We start from the raw sequence: 22,158 nt of genomic DNA on the forward strand, positions 1-22,158 counted from the left end.
GCATTGTGGACAACGACTGTGGTACAAGACCTAAAACACCTTTCTGAAAAATGCAAGCAGCAGGAAAGTAGCCACAGTCATCTAGACCAGTGTTTTTCATCCACGCCATAAGAGCTATCCAGGTGTGCCATGGAAATAATAGTGTAGCACACCTGGATCTGAACCAAACAGGGACAATTTCCACAGGTGGTTGACGTACTGAATAGGGAATGTGGGAATGACTCTATGGGTGTGCTAAATGATAAACTGGGATGCAAGACTTGAGAAAAATCAGAGCACTATTGATTGCATTATGTGGATTTATGGAATAGAGTGGAAATGACCATGGACTGGGCACTCTATTAGCAGACGCAGAATATGATTTGGATTGGACTTATCCTGTGGATTTGTTATAAAACAGATGGAAATGCGTGTTATTGGATGATTGCGGAAGTAGGTTGCAGACATTATGGTGTGAGTTTTGGCAGAATGGGGCAAGTTGGCAGAGGACTGAGTAATTGAGAGACAGGTGTAGTATACAATTTGGTTGGCAGGTGAACCTGTTCCTTTCTACATCCATAGGGCAAGTTATGAGAAGAATAAGGGGACTGCAGATGTCACAGACTTTTTGGAGCAGTTTTGGAGCACAGTAGAAATGGGAAACCTGGCATCAGATTGGGCAGCATGGTGGAAAGGGTATAATACATTTTAGTCTGGATTTGTCCTATGGGTCTGGTACTGCAGAGGCCAAGATGTGTATTCACACTATGATGAAGACCATGGCAGCAATTGGAATAACTAAATAGGTTCATAATAATAATAATGATAATTCTTTACATTTATATAGCGCTTTTCTCACTACTCAAAGTGCTCAAATAGATGTGAAAGGCACGATAGATAGATAGATAGATAGATAGATAGATAGATAGATAGATAGATAGATAGATAGATAGATAGATAGATAGATAGATAGATAGATAGATAGATAGATAGATAGATAGATATGAGCCATCAGTAGTGTGTTTGTCTGCCGAGAGAGTGTTGACCTAGTCAAGAGATTTACTTACCTCAACAGCGACATTCATGCCTCTTGTGACTCTTCCTATGAAGTCAGTAGACAAATTGGGAGAGCATGGGGGAATCATGCAGTCGCTGGAAAATGTTGTGTGGCGCTCCCAATATCTATGCAAAAGGACGACGGTCCAAGTCTTTAGACTCCTGATGCTTCCTGTCATGCTATGTGGTTGCAAAACATGTACGTTATCCTTCGAAATTGTGTCTCTTTGGAGAATTCTTGGGTACCACTGGTTTGACTTTGTGTCAAATGAGCAGCAGCTCATGGAGTCCCGAATGAGGCACATTACCTGCATTGTGAGGGAACGTCATTTACAGCACTATGACCATGTGTTGAGGACCCAAGTGCCTGGATCAGACCAGTTGTTTTCCCTTTCACAACATGAACAAGGCTGAAATCAAGAAAAAGTCAATGATAAATAAAATTTATTCTTCTTAAAAGTTAGATCATTTTACATATACAGAACTGAACATTATTTGTCCAGTGATGGACCAGTGACCTATCCGAGATGCTATCTTGCCTTGTGCCCATTATTTAGATGGTAGGATTTTGGTTCTCTCAACATTTATTGAAAAAAAAAAAGGCTGAGAAATTCAGCTGGTGACATATCAAGGCAGTGGTAAGTGGCATAGGCGAGAAAGGAGACCAACCACCCGAAGATGCTTCTCAAATGGCAATGTGATGAACTTAAAATTTAAATGAAAAAAAAAATATTTCTCAAGCACTAAATAAAATATAAACAAATCTTGAAAATTAAGGTTTTAAAATATAGAAAATCTTATAAAACCAAAAACAGTTACCCAAAGCACAAAATATGGTGCAGTTGAATCACAACAACACATTTACAGAAAAAACAACACAACGATAGAACATTGATAAATAAAACTGCATTGATCCACTTGCATATGTCACTGTAGTTCTACAATTTCAGAAAACTTAACGAACCTCCACCAGACAAATGCCCCACTCCCCATAGATCCCCCTGTCTTTTTGCCATGGGCACAAGACGCTCCCGTGCTGGTGGAAAACAGCAGCTGTGAGTGGGCTGTACAGATTGGATTGAGATAAGCTCCATTCTTTCAAAATTCAACCAATTCAAAGACACTTTCCAAATATCGTACCTAAATCTTTGAACTATGCTAATCTGCTGAGTCTCTTGTGATTTGTTCACTCACGAAAATGTCAGTGTACATAAATCTAGAGGTCATGAAGTTTGGCATGCTTTACCCAGCAGTTTTCTGCATTTGTTCACACGTATGGCAATCCTGGCAATTCCCAGGGATTATGCTGGGTCTCGACCTTGTAAATTCATTGGACAGCCTGAATGTGTGGAAGGTTTTTATGACTGGATGACTGGAGTCTATCACAGCAGTTCTAAACACAAGCCATCAATTTGCCATATGTTATACTATGACACTTTCTAATAATAGGGTGATTTGGAGAAAGTAACTATCAGTGACAAGTGGGAGGTAACCAGAGTACCTAAAGAAATCTATGTAAGTGTGGAGAAGAAATGCAAACTCCATATAAACAATTGCTGGGCAAGTAACTGAAGACAGGTTGTGGATTTGCTAGGTTGTAGTGCTAACAACTGTGTCATTCCAGTAAAATACAGAATATAGTAAAAATATTTGAATTTAATATAGATTTTTATTCTAAATCAGAGGTCTGCAAAGTCACTCTTGAGGGCTGTTGGAGCTGCTGGTGTTTATTCCAACCCAGTTTCTTAATGAGAAGTCAGTTATTGCTATTGAAGCAAAATTGTCAGGCAACATTTTATGCTTCATTTCAGTGTCTCACTTGTTAAGGTTCTCCACTCTTAATTTTTTTTAAGTCTTGAAAAGCGGCATTCATCATTTTAATTGCTCCTTATTAGAATTAAGATGCTTGTGACAAACTTGTTTCCATTTACACCTGTGTATATTCATCATGAACCGTCTGATTTAATAAAATCTATGCAAAGAAAAATGAATAGGAAAAAAGTGAAGGGCGGAAAATTAATCAATTGCTTCAGGCTACAAATCTTTTGGATGACATCAATGGAAGGGAATAAATCTACGATATAAAAATGACCTGATGTGGCAGAATGAAAACACTAACAAGCCATGAAATGAGTAAGGTCTGTTATTAGCAAGGATTGTTTTCTAATTAAGCAAATGGGTTGGAGCAAAAACCAGCAGCCACTATGGCTGTCCCGGACTGACTTTGTACATCCCTGATCTTAATGCTTCCAATAGCAAAATTCAGGTGGCACAGTGGTAGCGCTGCTGCCTCGCAGTTAGGAGACCCGGGTTCGCTTCCCGGGTCCTCCCTGTGTGGAGTTTGCATGTTCTCCCTGTGTCTGTGTGGGTTTCCTCCGGGTGATCTGGTTTCCTCCCACAGTCCAAAGACATGCAGGTTAGGTGCATTGGTGATCCTAAATTGTCCCTAGTGTGTGTGTGTGTGTGTGTGCATGCGTATGTGTGCCCTGCTTGTTGGCTGGCTCCCTGCATGGGGTTTGTTTCCTGCCTTGTGCCCTGTGTTGGCTGGGATTGGCTCCAGCAGACCCCCGTGACCCTGTAGTTAGGATATAGTGGGTTGGATGATGGATAAATATTGCTATTCATGATGGAGCAAATTGTATTTGATTCAATATTGCTGAAGCCATTTTCCTGATATTAAACATTTTGTTTAAGCTTAATTGCTTTGAGCCTAATAAAATGTGATGCTCAGGTAATAAAAACTTAATTCAGCAGAGTAACAATCTCCAACCTCCTGCTAATTAAAACACTGCCAATTGTCAAGAAAACTGCCATTATACTGGTTTATCAAAGAACTCTCTAACACCGCACTCAAGGACTGAAACGATTAACAAACTGCAAGCATAAGGATGCATGTTGAACACTCTGTTGAGGGTCTTGTGAGAGGCCTTAAAACCTTTAAGCTTCACATAACATTTTTAGCAATTTTTCAGTAGCTCCCTCCTATGGAAGTGGTAGATATAGCTGTTTCAGACATTAACTTTTACATCACTTTTCCTTCAAAGCTTCTATAACACACAGACTTATTTTTTAGAGTTTCACTTTAGGATGCTCCACCTTGAGTTCAGGACTTTTTTAGAATGTGTTATTCAGAATGACTGGAAACATTAAGGACCTTTAACTGATAGTACTGTTTAGCTGATTCAACTTTTCATATGTATAATCCACAAGTTACAAGCAAATCAACTAATGTGCCATTGCTTTCATTGTAAAGAAATATGTTTTTATAACATGCAGAATTATTTACGAGGTTTACACTTTAGGAAAATCCCCCTTGGGTTGAAGACTTTATTCGCATATATTATTCAGTCAATATTACCCTTAAACTGATAGAATGGTTCAAAATAACTGAAGTGAAATATTTCATCAAGTTACAGGCAAATCAATTAATGTGCCATTGCTTTCATTATAAAGAAAGGAAAAGGAGAGATAGATAGATAATTTTGAATTTCTTTTATTACGTCAAAACTGAGTCTAATATAAATGGGAAAATAACACCAGCAAATCAGAATTTTTCTGAAGAAACTAAAATCCTGTAATACTCCTAATTTAGATAAAAATTTTCATAAATGTTGAAGTATTAATACGTTGAATTAAATATTAATAACTATTCTACATTCAACAAGCCAAACATTTCATTACTTGCAAATGTACATTTTCACATTTCCAGCATGCCTGAACAACATATTACCAATAAAAGATCAAACTGTCTGTATTTTTTTATTCTTCTAGATGAGTATGAACACATGAAATGACAGTTTTGTCCAGTATTGTGAGTGTATTTATCAAGTATCAATGAAATGAAAATGAAAGCTAGCGAGAAACCAGTCATCATTATATCGTTTTTGGTCTGTAGGACAGATCCCTTGCTAACAGTAGGACCTCTAATAAAGTAGCTTAGTATTGACATAGGGTTCAATTGATTCTTGCTTGAAAAAAAATTACCCTCCATAATATAATATATTCAATATAATTGTTTTCACTTACACAACATGAACAAGGCTGAAATCAAAATATAATAATCAACCAAAAATATCTATTGTTCATCAATCATTTTTTTTATAAGTCATCATTTTAGTGCTAATCAGATTGTTCTGACATGAAAAGTGCATACTGATACATAAACTGATTTGTGCCGTGAAGGACTTGGTCCGGTTTGTACATATTGTTTATATTATAGGATCTCTGTTCTCCTGACACTTACTGGGGAAGAAAAAAAAAAAACATGCTGAAAAACTGAATTGATGACACATCTAATATGACTGTTGGCCAGGCTGGCAAGGTGGTCGTAACAGGCAGTGCTAAATGACATAGGCAAGAAAGGAAACCTGCCTCCTCGAGCAGCTTCTCAAATGGCAATTTCTTTGAGCCTGATAAAATAAGATTCTCAGGTAATAAACATGTGTGATTTAGCAGAGTAACAGTTTCCACCCTCCTGCTAAGTAAAATACAGCTAATAGTCAAGAAAAGAGCCACTGACTATACCTTATTAAAGAGCTCTCTGACAGACTGGCTGTGAGTATGTAAGGACAAGTCACTGTCACCTCTGTGTGTTATCTGGAATAACTAATTCCATGGTATCTCTTTCACCTTGTATTATGGTAAAATGCATTTGCATGGACACTTAATTTCTGAGGGTTGTAAAACATCAATAGAGTGGCTAATTTAAAGCACTTAGTCTTCATTTTTCTTGGAGTTATTACTCACAATAAGATGATCAGCTTTCTAAAGAAGACAGCAAAAATAATTGCACTGTAACATATTGAATCCTAGTTACAGAAGAATAAAAATGACTTATGAACACCAGAAACTCTTTTCCAAGAAAATGATACAAAAGGTTTGTTCCAATGAAAAGGTTAGTTTTTTTTAATCTTTTTCTACTATTCACACATCTTTGCTATGGGGTTTCACTCCTCTTGTTATTTCAACAGCAGTATTGTTAGTTAATTTTATCTATATACTGTAGTTGTGGCTATGCACATTCCATCATCTGTTACTGGATCTGAGAGACAAAGAGATTAAAAAAATAAAAAGAAAGAAAGAGAATGGAGGTTACACTTCAGGGAGAATTAGCACTTGACACATTAGAACATTAGTGTTTCATTATTTTCTGAATGTGTTTTTTTGATGTGGGGTATACAGTATGTTGATTGGGACTGAGAAGGGGATGCTTGGTAAGGCAGTTAATTTGATTTTGAAATTCAGACATGTTAGTAGTATTTTTTTCCCAGAATGAAAACTATCAAGTAAACACACCTCTAGTTGGCAAATTAAGTGCTGCAAATATCCCAGGTCTCCAAGTAATAAAGTGGGGTGTATTCTCTTAGAAATAGTAATTAGCTAGTCAAATAGAGTGTCAAGTCTCATGGTAGGAATCATTAATACTTCATTGATTCTCACTCTTGTCCTTTTTCATGTTCCTTTTTGGTCAGGTCATTAGAGGGACAATCTTTGTACCTCTCTTTCAATCTTATTATTTGCCTGACTTTGCATGGAAATTCAGCTATTGTTCCCTTCCAACTGGTATGGCTCCAATACCTTCCCTGTGTTGTGGCTTATTATTATCTTATTTTTTACAAACGCAAATTAATCTATATACCTGTATTTTAATATATATCCCCCATGATTAGAACATCAGTCAAATATAAATCTACTCAGAAAAGTGGCAGTGTTAAATGAACTTTTATAGTGGTAAACTAGTTGTTTAAAATATATAGAACATGTATATATTGATAGTGATTTTGCTGTGCATGACCACCTAGCAAATTTTGCAAAATGAGATTTGACTTTAAAGTTTACCATTCACAGTCATTAACTGGATGCTATGAACTAGTAACTTACTAAATGTAACCGTTATGTATGTTTGTCCTTTTGGAGAGAAACATGAGTAAAACTAGTAAATAAGCTTACAAAATGTGTCTAGAAACAACCCTTTTAGGTTTCATCAGCAAAGGAAGCAAACAGAACTGAATAATGTTCCAGAGTCTGCTGTTTACAATGAACAATTGTGCAAAATTTACCCTTAACAGTTTCCTTGTGTCAGTGTATTCTTGTTGAAGATAATAAACAACTACTACTGCAATGCTGTGTTCCATTTGAACTGGGAAGTAAAAATTTCCAAGTGTTTTTATTCTGAGGTTTTTCTGGTTACTGTTATTTTTGTACTCTATTTTCTGGATTTCACCCTTTGAATCTTGTACTGGGACTTGTTTGCTTTGGAATGCTTTGTTTAAGGAATTTTGTTTTTGCCATTCTGAGTATTTATTGATATTTTGTTAATAAATCTTCATTTTTATAAAGATTCTTCATTGCCTTTTTGTTGACAAGACAGAGGTTTATGCTGCTGTTTTTTCTCTCTAAGGGGCTTTTTTTTTTGTATTTTCAACATTTATTACCAGGTCCTCATTTTAGACCTCCTTAGGCCAAAGCCTGTAGGTAGTAGTTGGGGGAACTAACTGGATTGAAGCAAGCTTCTTCTGGGCTAGCTAGTAAAGATCCTACTTTGCTTTATGTGTATTTTGGATGTCTCACACACTTTTTTGCTGTGTTTGTGACTTGCTTACACAATACATGGGTACTAATCTGTGACCTCTTACAAATTTAGGACCTTTATTACCTCTTTCAGAAATAAACTTCTTGCCTGAAGAAGGGGCCTGAGTTGTCTCAAAAGCTTTCATATTCAGTGGCGTCGCTAGGGGCGGGCGGAGGGGGCGGTCCACCCCAGGCTGCACATTTTTGGGGGCGGCATTATTGGCCAAAAGGCTCAGAACACTTCACGTGTAAGCAGCAGTGTTCGGAAAAATATCACTCATGAATGAAAAAAGTCAAATTCTCTGATTTTTCATCCACAAATGCTTCAAAAATCATTTTCAGACGGTCCTTCTGTGACGGCATCAGACACGGCAGTTGATATTTATGAGGCAATAACAAAAATAAACAGAAACATTACACCGATAATAATTTCTAGGAAGATAAACACCTAATTCATAATGTATAATTTTGTTTCGTTAACAATCCGAATGCGTTCTTGCTCATCCCCACCTATCGTTTGTACACTACACCGGTTCTGGTTTTTGCAGCGTAATTATATTAAGCCGTGTTCTGATTATTAGTTTATCAGTACGTCTGTACTATATTCTTGTCTAGATGATGCTTATAAATATAAAATAATAATTCATTACATTTATATAGCGCTTTTCTCAGTACTCAAAGCACTATCCACACAGGGAGGAACCGGGAAGCGAACCCACAATCTTCCACAGTCTCCTTACTGCAAAGCAGCAGCACTACCACTGCGCCACCTGTGAGGACCTATGTGAAAAAATATTGCTGTTTCTCTATATATAAATAAATATATGCAAAATGTATCTTAATTCTTCTCCATACGTCATTTTAATTTTCTATTTAAATAGGTTAACATATTCAGATACGTTGGAGGGCGGCAAATTGAAGCCCTGCCCCACCCCGAGTGGCGCGAACTCCAGCTACGGCACTGTTCGTATTGTAATCTTTTTAGTTAGCCAATAAAAGGTGTCATTTTGCTTGACTATTTACAACATTCATAATGGCTAACACGGTACAACACCCTAGTACTAATGTCCCCTTAGTTATTTACAGACTTGAAAACAAAGCAGAAGAAAAAACACTAAACTGAAAGGTACTGTATAATTGATTAAAAAATTTTAAGCTTGTTTCTAGTAGTACTAGGGTGTTGTACCGTGTTAGCAACTCAGGGGACATTAGAAATAGATAGGTGGTGTAGCAAATTGCCCGGACTCAGACAGACAGACATCATTTTGAAGTCCCAACACATGTTTATTTACCCTATATACAATGTCCAATTATGCACACAATTCAAATATGCACAACCCAGTGCTACAGCACCAATCACCCCAGTAGTCCAGGCCAGTCCACAATACCTTCAGGCCACCTCCTTCTCTCCTCTCTCACTCTGAGAGCTCGTCCTCTTCCACCCGACTCCAGCCTTGAATGAAGGGAGGCGGCCCCTTTTATAGTCACCTGGACGAGCTCCAGGTGGTTCTCGGAAATCTCCCCCTGACACGCCCCTGTGTGGTGGAAGTGCCGGCTGCCTTTCCAGAAGCACTCCGTGTGCCTCTTTTCTTCTTCCCCCCAGCACTTCCTGGTGTGGCGGAAGTGCTGGGGTCCCGAGTCCTCCAGGCATGGTCCGGAGGAGGCATGAGCCCTCCTCCTGTCCTTCTGGGCGTCCCGGCTGGGTACCACCCCCAGCCGCCTGCCACAGTGGACAACAGTGTAGTGAATAATACATGTTTAAATCTTGCCATGGGTCACACTTTTTTCTTACCTGGATGTGTGGTAGACATGTAATGTAAAGCTCATTCTCCTGACTGACTGTTATAAATACCTGCACATTCTCTAGAGCAGTGTTCTATGAGTGTAACATTTAGTAATGCTTTTGGTAAAGATATGAATTACAAATTGTTGGGATAGACAAAGGAGGTGGATTGTTAAATATTTTTTATACTGTTATTTTCATGAGAGTAGATTGAAAATACTGTAAAGATTATGGACTTTGATAACTAGTGGAAATGTTTGCTTAACTATCATCGTGATATTAACTCTGAGCGTGTTCTCACATTCAGATGGTTTGTCTGCTCAGTTCTTATTGCTCCTAATTGTTTTAAAATCAACACAGATATATTGTTTATGGCAAAAACTAATTGAAATGCTCCTTCTTTTTTGTTTTATTCTGATAAGTAAAACAAAGTTAATGGGAATCCAGAACCTTACAGATGTACCTTCATCCTGTCAAATTTGCAGCCTTCGAACCAAGCACATGTTCTCTGTTTTCTTAACATCTTAAACCCAAGGAAACCACTCAATCAGTGAATCAATATAAGTGCAAAGCACTCCCTATGGCTTTATTTGTTATAGATATTTGCCCTTTTTTGCAAATAACCTAACATTCTTTATTTATTATAAAGTATTAATTTATATCATTCATTTTATAGATTATTTTGTTTGTTAATTTACTCTTATTTTGTAGCACTTTGAGATTGTTAAATATAAAGCGCAATATAAATAAAATTTTTTATTATTATTATTATTATTATTATTATCATTCCATTATACCCAAAAAGACTGCTGCTGACTCTTTTAGCCTTCTCTTGAATGTACTAATTTGTGAATTTTTCAACATGGTTTGGTACAATCATCCTTAGTTACATTTGTCTTCAGGGTTGCAGGCATCACACTGCTGGACCACATTGTGACATATGCATCCCTGGCTTCTATGGTGATCCAAAAAGGGGGACACCCACAGACTGCCAGCCCTGCGCCTGCCCACTTCTGAATCCATCAAACAAGTAGGTTACAATTTTAAAAATTTCTTACCAAAATTAAGATTATTTTTGCATTGTCATTTCCTGGAATTGTGTTCATTGGACCTTTATGTGTACTTTATTATGTACTGAAACAAAAGTTACTTAATGAATTGAAAAAAATAGTGAAATATTTGCAATTTGTTGACACTGAAGTATCTGATAAATTTTCCGAATCCATTAGTAGGTCACTGGTGAGTTTTTAATAAGGCAAATTGGGCTTATATTACTGTAAATTGTGGCTTCATTTCTTTATATGGGATACACAATTTTTTAAGATAGACCAGAACCCAAATTATCCATCCATCCATCCATCCATCCTCTTCCGCTTACCCGAGGTCGGGTCGTGGGGGCAGCAGCTTGAGCAGAGATGCCCAGACTTCCCTCTCCCCGGCCACTTCTTCTAGCTCTTCCGGGGAAATCCCAAGGCATTCCCAGGCCAGCCGGGAGGCATAGTCCCTCCAGCGTGTCCTGGGTCTTCCCCGGGGCCTCCTCCTGGTTGGACGTGCCTGGAACACCTCACCAGGGAGGCGTCCAGGAGGCATCCTGATCAGATGCCCGAGCCACCTCATCTGACTCCTCTCAATGCAGAGGAGCAGCGGCTCTACTCTGAGCCCCTCCCGGATGATTGAGCTTCTCACCCTATCTTTAAGGGAGAGCCCAGACACCCTGCGGAGAAAACTCATTTCAGCCGCTTGTATTCGCGATCTCGTTCTTTCAGTCACTACCCATAGCTCATGACCATAGGTGAGGGTAGGAACATAGATCGACTGGTAAATTGAGAGCTTTGCCTTATGGCTCAGCTCCTTTTTCACCACGACAGACCCAAATTACTTAAGTAAAATGTACTCACTATATTTCCAGTTTAGAACACTTTGAGGTTTTTTTTTTGCCTCAAAGATGACAGGTCCATGTTAACCCAATATTACTACATAATAACCCAGTGGATGGGGCTACAGTCTTATGAGTTTCAAGTTGTAAAAAAGTAAAGCTCCCTCAGAGTAAAGAAAGAGTTATATCTAGTCAGGGAATGGACATTCACAGATTTTTTTTTTGTTTGAGACATGGAGAAATAATAGAGTAATGACCATCCTTGGTATTTATTATCCAAAAAAAACCACTTTCTACAATATTGTCATATTTCATATCCAAAGTTCTAGGGTATAAACCCTGATGACTGCAATGGTTTTATAAGTTAGAGTATTATCATCTTCACGCAATGACTTGGCTTATTTTCCTCAGACAATTACAAGATTGCATTTACTAATTTATTAGATTTGTGTTAAATCTTGCAATGATCAATGGCCTCATTTGATAAAGAACATCCTAGTTACTTTGATGTAGATTTTTTCATAAGAATTTAGGCCAGTTTTCGAGGCAATTAATGCCTAAATATAGGTTATTGACTTTGAAGCAAGTCTTTAAATGTATTGGTGAATTAACAAAATTCAAAGCTCTAATCACAATAATCAAAATGTGATGGGGATCCACTTATTTTTTTAAAATGAAAATCAGAGAAACTCATGGATAAGATGGTGACTGAAGACAAAGAGACCATATGCATTTTATTATCACATTATGAAAAATATATCTGACTATGAAAAGCATACAGTATGTTCTTTAACTGAAAGAAAAGGGGAGACAAAAACTCAAATAGCAACATTTTTATGTTGAAAAAGCACGTGCTTTGCATGTAGTCAGCAAACTACTAGATAACTGATATTTGGAGTAAAAGTTTGGCTTGTATTATATCATAAACTTTCTTTTATCTGCATTCTCCTTGAAAACATGAGAATATTTTTGTTTTCTCTGTCATCACTACAAAATAAAATATTAAATCTAAAAATAAAATATCTTTGGGAGATGTATTTCTTTAAGTAGTTCAGCACCACCTGCTCCTGCACTTACAATTTATAATGCTCTTGAAGTGCATCCATGTTTGTCATCTGTAGCTGTAGCACACTGAATTTACTTCCCCAACTTTTTTACTGACTGTATATAAGAAGAACATTGTGGTGAAGGCACAAGTGACAAGTAACATTTACATTGACATTGGTCATTTGGCTCAATGTGATAAACCACGTGCCATAAGTCATGTCTGGTCAAACTACTTATACCAAACAGAGTTTGTGCTTATCTCGGACAAAGATTAAGTGTCTTTTATGGGTATTTGCACATTTTCCCTGTGCCTCCCCATATTCTTCACTTATTAAATTTGCCCCAAATGAATGAGAGTGGATGTTCTCTGATTATTTTTCAATTTTTGTCTCTCTTTTAAACTGCATAGAAGTTGATGGCTGAGTGTAATACTTTAGAAATACTTAGACATGACACAAATTCAAGGTGACAATTTCTATAAAAATTACTTACACACAGTAAATTATGGAAACTGAAAAGAACAGTTGTTAAATCCTTATGGAGCCAGTGTCTTGGGTATGAATCCTATGCCTGAGCATTGTGTGTATGGTCATTTCCTCTCGCATTCCCTTAAGACATTCTTGTTAGGTTAGGGTGTGTGTGTGTGTTAGGTTAGGGTGTGTGTGTGTGTGTGTAAGCCTTATAATAGTCTGGTGCCCAATTCAAGGCTGTTTCCTGCCTGTACATAATGTTGCATGGGACTGACTTTGGCTCCCACAATCCTGAATCCAATTAAGGGGATGGTTATTGATATTGGTTTTGTTTAGGCAATTATTTAGATTAGGGCTTGTGTAATTAAAGTGTAAAGTGTATTTAAAGCTAAATCTTGAATTGTCTGAATTTGTTTTGCTAATATAATTTTGAAATCCATATACCCATAACTTGTTCCATAAATTCCCTCATTGGTCAATAGAGGATGCTGTAGATCAGGGGTGGGCAATGTCAGTCCTGGAAAGCCGCAGTGGCTACAGGTTTTCATTCCAACCCAATTGCTTAATTAGAAACCAATCCTTGCCAATCTCAGACCTTATTTAATTTTATGGCTTGTTAGTCTGCAATGCACGGTTCTTATATCGTAGATTTTTTCCTTTCCAAAGATATCATCCAAATGATTTGAAGCCTTAAATGGATAATTTTCAGTCTGTCACATTTTTCTATTAAGTGTTTTATTAAATTAAGCAGTGTATGATGAACACACACAGATGTAAATGGAAAGAAGCTAGATGGAGAACTGCTGGCTGCCATCTTATTGCTAATAAGGAGCCATTAAAACTGTGAATGCAGCTGAAGATTTAAGATTGAAATAAGCAATTAAGGTTGGGGGCCCTTAACGAGCAAGACCACTAAAATGAAGCATCAAAATGTCACTTAAGCAATAAGTGCTTCATCAGCAATAATTGCCTTCTCATTAAGAAGGTGGGTTGGAAGAAAAACGCGCAGCCACTGCGGCTCTCCAGGACCGACATTGCCCACCCCTGCTCTAGATCCAAACCCAAATAATGACTAATCAAAAAGGCCAAAATTGCAAAAACAAAAAAAGATTTTTTTATTAAAAAAAATGTTAATATAACACAAAGTACAACATAAAATGATAATAACAAAATACCTATTTCCCTATATGGCCAACCTGTATAAGCAGTTGACCAAGACGAGCACATGACATTGCAGGTCCATTTACCCACAAGTACTTCCTAAAACAAACCCTGCTCAACATCTTCTATGTACCTTCTTAAACACTTTCCCCATACCTTGTCCTTGATTTTTCCCGGAAGATGACATAATACCAATAACTTACCTCTGACTCAAAGCTCACCAGCCTTACAGCTAGAAAAGACTTTAAAGCTTTGACAAATGACTAGTTCCAGTATGCCCAGGAATCACTTCCAAGTCATAAATGCTATTCAGAAGCCATGACCACCATACAATGTGACATATAGAGACCTGTCAGGCTGTCTACCCCACCAGCTCAGTTTTGACCAAGAATACTCCCCTCTAGCCAAATGTGATTTACCCAATATCTACTATTAATTATTTTATCTGGTGGTGTTTCTTGGTGGTCTCCAAGAGAGTTTTTATCTGAATTATTTTCAAGTCTTTTATTAAAAAAAAAAAACAGTCCCATGAATATTTTGGTGTAGCTTTATGTATTTGGAAATGAAGAATATTTGTTTGAGTTCATTCCAGGATCTGAACTTAATTTTTCTATTTTTGACTCCAGATCAGGCTCAGTGCAGTGAATTATCTAGCAAATAAAGACCAAGTGCAAGTCATCCACAGGGCATACTTAGGCACATACTTACTCTTGGACCAAAATGACTAGCTTACAGTCACTAATTAACTTTAAGACACATTTTTAGAATTTGTGAATTAAACCAGATTACCAATAAAAAAAAGCTGTGAAGACATGAGGAAAACATGTAACTGTGCACAAACAGTGACCAGGTCAGGATTCAAATCTAGAATACTGGAGCAGTGAGGAAACAATGCTAAACAGTATATGGAACCATGAAAAATGAAACAAACAAAACAAAAGCAAATTCTCTGCTTTATAATATAATATATATTACACAAAGGTTGTCTCCTTTGGTTTTGTAATGTGTGATATTAGATTTCCATATCATACTGTAACTGCCATAAACCCTTTGACTGGACAGTCGGTAACTTCTAAAGCTCCAAACACAATTGCTCCGCTGAGACAGCAACTAAACCCCGGCAGATAAAGCTTGTGATTAGGCCCTCAGGGTGGCAGGCTAGCAGCTGAGAATTCCAGTTTTTAGTAAGGGCACAGGGAGACAAGCTAAAGAAAGTCTCAGTCCTGCATTCCATTGGGATGCTGCCATCCACTGGGCTATATCTAGTGTCGTCAGAAATAGCTTAAAGCCTGCCCTGAGTCTGTTGGGTGGAACAGGATCCCTTCTCTATCTTTGTAGTCCTACACACTGCACTTGCCCTTTTCCCTGCATTAAAGCTGTTCATTTCTGACTGTGGACTATGAAGTTAATAATATATGGTTTTCTTATTTTCTTTACACCTACTTTTACCCAAAATCAACTGAACAGCTTTAGCCCCACATGCCACCTGGATAAGAAAGGAGAGTTAATATGCGATCAGTGTCTACCTGGATATACTGGGCCACGCTGTGAGAGGTAAGTCTGTTTGTCTTTTCTTTACCTTAAGCATTGCCATGTCTGGATCAATTAGTTTTTCTTTTTATTCTATTTGTTGCCTTAGCTTAAACTGTTTTACAATACAAGAATGTTACAATAAAGTCTTATTAAGAAATATACGTATAAGAAACCTACTGAATTATTTAACACTATTATGCATCTATTTGCTGTATAATGTTATTTGTTGAGGAATATAATTTGTGTGTCTATATTGATAATGAAATGGTTAGATATAAGAACTTAAAAACTAAAGAAGGTGGTGTGATGTAGTGGTTAAGGCTTTGGACTTCAAACCTTGAAGTTGTCCGTTCAACTCCCGCTACTAACATTGTGCGGCCATGAGCAAGTCACATCACCTGCCTGTTGTCCAATTGGAAAAACACAAGAATTGTAACCAATTCTGTCTCTCAAATGTTGTAATTTGCCTCAATAAACTCATCAGTCAAATAACGTACTAATAATATAACAAATGAAAATAAGTCTGGTTCCAAGCACATTTTTTTTTTACAATTGAATGGTGTGAAAAATGAACATTTTAAGTAAAGATGTTTTTGATAGATGTTTCTTCTTTAGCCTTTTTCTCCATGTGTGTACAGCACTATTTAAATTTTATTGTGTGACATATATTATACAACATATCCATCAGTTCCTTCAGTTTTTCTGATCTTGTTTTGTTTGGTACAGCTTTGCCAGGTGTAAAATAAACAAAATTAATAAAATAATAATAAAATATGTGAGCTCTAAAATATTTTTTTTTATTTGTTTCTGTTGTATAGTTTCATAAAATGTGGTGGCACACAAATTAGAAGCTTGGAAAATGTTTTCATTTTAATCCATTTACACATAAAAGAAATAATACTATTCATCTCACATCTGTTCCCATCATAGTAACACTGATAATTTGCCAGATCATCTCTTTTCATCATTAAGAAAGTGTGTGGGCTTATTACAAGACAGTATATGATGGCAAATGTATAGCTATCTAATGAATTTATAATGTATAAGTGATGAGAAACAGCCCACACATTTAAAGCATAAAAAACTAGCAGCTGAGTGTGCTTAAGAAGATAAAGTAAAAAATAATACAGCGGTAATTGGGAATGAGTTGGAGTATAATAACATTACATGTTGTATTTAAAATTTGAATTCCAAGACAATACAGCTCTTGAGAATCCCTCCCAGAGTACTTTTACCACAATCTGAAATAATTTTGAATCATTTCCTCTCACCTCAAACATCTACCATTCAAGAAATGCCTTCTCTTTAAGATACTGCAGTCCTTACCAAAACTAAGTGCTAGACAAATACAAAATGAAACTGCTTATCTTAAAATAAACTATGCATTTCTTTAGAGTATTTCGTTGAAAGACTATTTTAATATCATTGTTGGCTGGGATTGGCTCCAGCAGACCCCCGTGACCCTGTAGTTAGGATATAGCGAGTTGAATTATGGATGGATGGATGGACGATTCGTATAATTCTTCTATCACCAGCAAATTTCTTGTGTAGTTTAATCAGCTTAGACTAATTTTCCATATTCCTGTTTTTCAAATCTTCCTAGGACTTCGGCCTATTTAAATCATCTAGTAGTGTACTCATACAGGGTGAGCTTTGGATGAGCTTTGTGTTGGAATTATCTGTTATCTTTTTTCTAGTGATGGACATGTGTTTCCTTCAGCTAGAAGGTGTCAACAGGGCCTTTGACAAGGAATTAACAGTAGGATATACAACACGAGTTCAGGTTTCCTTACCTGCTGGAACCCAATTTGAATGACCATTATTCACTGTTATACCTGAAAAGAGTTACAGTATTGTACATTATTTTGTATGAGGTTATCCAATTATTAATAATTCAATCCATTCATTTTCAGATCACTGTTGATCTACCATAGGCTCACAAGGCACCAGGGGCCTCATGTATAAACGGTGCGTACGCACAGAAATGTTGCGTATGAATGTTTCCACGCTCAAATCGCGATGTATAAAACCTAAACTTGGCGTAAAGCCATGCACATTTCCACGGTAACTCATACCTTGGCATACGCAATTTCTCCGCTCGGTTTTGCAGACTGGCGGCACCCAGCGTCAAAGCAGTGCTACTGTTCCTGTGTGGTCACCCTTTCTTTCTTAGCTCCACATTCCTGACGCGGCTTTATAAATACACTGAAATTAACTGCATATTGTTTATTAGTGTAATGCATCTGATTGTAATTAACCTGTAGCAATATAACGGTCCAGGGAATAGCCATAGTATTCCAAATACCATAACTGCTTTAGCGTTGTTACGCTCACTGCATCTTGTTCTTCTTTTTGCTGCTCCCGTTAAGGGTTGCCACTCCGGATCATCTTTTTCCATATTACTCTCACTGCACCACTCGGAGTATTTATATCACTGTATCTGAGTGTGAATCACAGCAGCAGCTGATCGGAAAGAGAATTATCGGTATACAGTTTCAAGTACACACTACCTCAACCACGGCAAAAAGCGTCAAAGCCTTTCCTGTACGGACCTCGCGTTTCAGAAACAGTTTCATCCCAAGAACTATAAACGCACTCAATCAGTCCATCAAGTGCTCCTTGCAGAACTGTTTGTACTTATAAATACAATTACCTCACTGTAAACTTACCCTACAGTTATAATATTTCACAACCTGCGCTACTTTATAAAGCGCGTATGATGACAATATCATTTTTAAGATGAAATGCAGCAAAATATGTTGCTTATAGTATACAGATAAAACTTTAACTTCATTTAAATAATCTGCATTGCTAATAATTAAACATGAGAGGACACGGTGCCGCAGCGTAGAGCTGGTTCACGGATAGCTCCTGCCTTGCGCTGTATTATTGCTGGTGCTGACGCGACACTGGAAGGATAGACGGATAGAATAATTAAACATGTACTACGAAGATATTTCAATGTTCCTTAAAAGTTTTGAAGAATCGGCATTCTAAGCTTATAGATGGGTTAACGTCTATTACAGAGCTGATTGTGTGGCAATTGGGTATTTGGAGAAAGAAAAGCACGTTTGAAAGAGACAGTACTTCTGTAATAAATTATTTCATCGAAGGTCGCACATGGCGCCGCAAGCCTCTTGCGTGAGATATGAACAATCACTGCGCCACCGTGTTCCCATGTTTAATAACATGATTTCATTCCTATCATCATGAAAAAGATATCACATATACATCTCAGTATTTTAATTATTCAGAGAGCTGTAATATCACGAATGTAATGGATTCTGTGTCCTGTCGGAGAAAGAAAAAGAACGGAAGCACGTAGTGATTCACACACATAGAGCACATAGAAGATCAAACACAGAAAAAAGCATTTAACATGCTACTTTAGTTACGATGGGATTTGAGAAACTAGTAAAATAAACTATTTTAAGATGAAGTTTATGATGTTCTACTTTAATGGCAAAATAAACTACGTGATTAAAGTGGAAATTTCGAGATTAAAGTTGACATTTCGTGCTTTTTTCCCCACTGTGTGCCTATTTTTTTGTCTGTACCCTAATAAGCTTTCATATCACACTCAGACGGTGGGCTACGACTTGCCTTTTCACGGCGACTTTGATATGTGATTTCTTTTTTATTTCGGGTACTGTGCGACTTTGTGAACTCGATCTTTCGAGTTTCTCCGACACTGTCACTCGATCAACTTTCTTTTGTTGATTATACCACTGTTTAAACCAACAAATAGTACGTTTTTCCTTTGCCTCCACTTGGTATTCGCTGAAATTCTTATATTTTCCCCTGTGCTTTTCCCATTGTCTTTTCACACAAGGCTATTTATATTGATTTGCATATTCAAAGAAGCGTAATTCTGGGAGGAGTTGGGGTGGGACAGAAGGCGCATGCACGTGCGTTACTTTTCACGCTGATCTGGATTTATGTAGTGGAAGAACGTGAAATTTTGCATGCGCACAGATTCCTGCATCTGGATTTTTCTGTGTGTACGCACAATCCCGCTTTTGTGCTTACGCCATGTTATAGTGTGAGTTCTACGCACGGCGTTATACATGAGGCCCCAGGTCTTTTGTGTATGTCTATGTACAAGGCAATAAACATTCTACAGCTTAATAGCAACACATACCTACTTTTACACTATTTAAATGTTAGAGATAAATTGCTGAATCTATCTATCTATCTATCTATCTATCTGTCTGTCTGTCTGTCTGTCTGTCTGTCTGTCTGTCTGTCTGTCTGTCTGACTGACTGACTGACTGACTGACTGACTGACTGACTGACTGACTTTTTTTGGGTAAATTATGCTTATTTATTAATGGTTAATGAGAAATTACTTGATCTCACTGTGCTGGTATATATTTAAGAAATTGCAGCACAAGTGTGCAAACAATAATCAGCCAACGTTCTCATTTAAAACACCATTTAGGATTACAGTATTGGCTCTTTAATTTGGAGCTGCAATGCAGGAGCTCCCTTGGGAATCTGACAGTGATATTGCTTTGCGGCACCTGGCTGTAAACATCACTGCGGCTAAGTTCTATTTTAAACAGACTTATTTTTGTCTTCTTCAGTGGACAGTACCACTGTTTCTCAAGGTAATAATCTTTAAAAAAAAATAAGCCATTGCACCAAATCAAAAATACAAATGCATTTTGTGAAGGCCATTTTGTCATTTTTACATTACTTCTGCACTAAGAAGTTTGCAAAAGCAATCAGCAAACACAGAGTAACACTTGGGTATTATTTACCACACCACAGAAGCTGTGGGGCAACAAATTATGCTTCCATAAGAAATTAGTGTGATGGATTTTAGATGGTAATTTTTATATGACTTGGTTGTGCAATTAGTCTGAGGAAATTGCATACCAGTGGGATGAAGCTGTTCCCCAGAAGCAGACTGTAAATTCCTTGTTTCCAAATGGTCTGATATTTCAATTTAATGCATGGTTAGCTATCCATCTCCTGAGATCCCTTATACAATTTCTTAAGAGTTCCTGTGATTTTTCCTTATCAACAGATGTTATTTTCTTTGCTTTCATAGTAAAATGTTCCATCTGCGTACAAATTAATTCAATCTGTAGTATGATGAAAGATGTAATATAATTTGAAAAAATAATATTTATTGATGTGAACATATATTATCTCTTGCAAGGAGCTGAAGCCTATATGACAGCAATGGGTACAAGGCAGGGACCAACCAGACTATTGAAGGCACACACCAAATTAGCGTAAGAGTCATTGACTCAAGTAGCGAACATATCTTAGAGTGGCTGAAATTGGAACACTTAGAAAAATACCATTTGGACAAAGAAAGAATATGCAAACATCACAAAGGCAGTGACCTTGACAGAAATAAAACCCAAGTCCCAGTACCTTACAGTCAGCAGCAGTAACCACCAAACATCTGCGTTTCAAATAATAATATTTAGCATTAAATAAGGACAGTGTGGGTGTGCATTTTTTAGTGTTGCTGTTTCCATGCTCATGCAACTCTAGTTCATATCACTGTCTGCATAGAGTTTTGACATTCTCTTTGTGTTTCAGTGGGGTTTCTCTTGGTTCTCTAGTTTCCTTCCCCTTCCAAAAGTATATATGTTAGATTGATTAATGGCCCTAAATTGGGTGAATATGAATGATTCTGCTTGTGTAGACAATTACTGTATGCCATGTGATGTGGTACTCCATTGTATTGCAATAATCAGGTTCATAAAAAAGTGTGAATGAATGGAAGATTAATGAAAATCTGTACAATAATTACTTGGATCTTGTGGGAAACAGCCCGGACACAGACAGGTAGACATGGTTCTTAAAGCACCACACACGTTTATTTACAATTATGTACAAGTGAAACACGCACACCCCAGTGCCGCAGCACCAATCACCCCAAAGTCCAGGCCTCTTCCAAATGCCTTTGCCTCTTCAGGTCCACCTCCACTCCTCTCCTCGAAGACTCTGTCCACTTCTACCCGACTCCAGCCCCTTGAGTGGTGGCTGCTGGCCCCTTTTATAATTCACCCGGAAGTGCTCCAGGTGCTTGATTGGCTTGTTCCGGCTGCACTTCTGGGTGTGGTGCATACGTGGCCCACAAGGGCGCAGGAGTCCCAGCTACAGCACCCCCTGGCAGTGCCTGCGGGACCCAACAGGGCTGCATCCAACTTCAATTCCCATGGAGCCCTGCGGGAGCCCGAAGCACCTCTCCAACCCAGGGGGGCGGCCATCTAGCGTCTAGGGGGAAGTATTGTACCGTCCAGGGCTGCTCCCCTTGAAGATACAGTGCAGGGGCGTCCCGGCTGGGCATGGACGCCAGCCACGTGACACAATCTATATATTTTACTTGGAGCAAACCAATGGTAATGTCAGAAGGCCCAGTTTAAGCCTGTTTCTCTTTGGATAATATATGACTAACCGCAGAACATAAATAACATTTATTTCGATAGAGTGTATTACAGTTTAAACCACTTTCCTTTATTTAAAGGTATTTCTTACAGACTTGTTGATCTGTTTTATTGTTGTTTTCTTAGGCTAGGTCCACACTACTTCATCTTCATTTAAAAAACAGCATTTTCACATCATTTATAAAAGTATCACTGCCCACACTAAAATGACTGAAAAAACATTTGACAAGGTGGTTCGCCTACAATGGGCATGTGTGCATCAGTGGAAACAGG

The 22,158-nt window shown here is 37.7% G+C and overlaps 1 protein-coding gene across 1 annotated transcript in view; it reads left to right on the top strand.

Moving 5' to 3' along the window:
• lama2 (laminin, alpha 2) overlaps positions 1 to 22,158 on the top strand; it is an 820,770-nt gene that overhangs the window by 501,490 nt on the left and 297,122 nt on the right. Inside the window, 2 exon segments of the mRNA XM_051924216.1 lie at positions 10,291 to 10,418; positions 15,410 to 15,496. Coding sequence (XP_051780176.1) covers positions 10,291 to 10,418; positions 15,410 to 15,496 — 215 coding nt within the window.

This window comes from Erpetoichthys calabaricus, chromosome 3, assembly GCF_900747795.2.
Source record: "Erpetoichthys calabaricus chromosome 3, fErpCal1.3, whole genome shotgun sequence".
In the NCBI taxonomy this organism is placed as follows: Eukaryota; Metazoa; Chordata; class Cladistia; order Polypteriformes; family Polypteridae; genus Erpetoichthys; species Erpetoichthys calabaricus.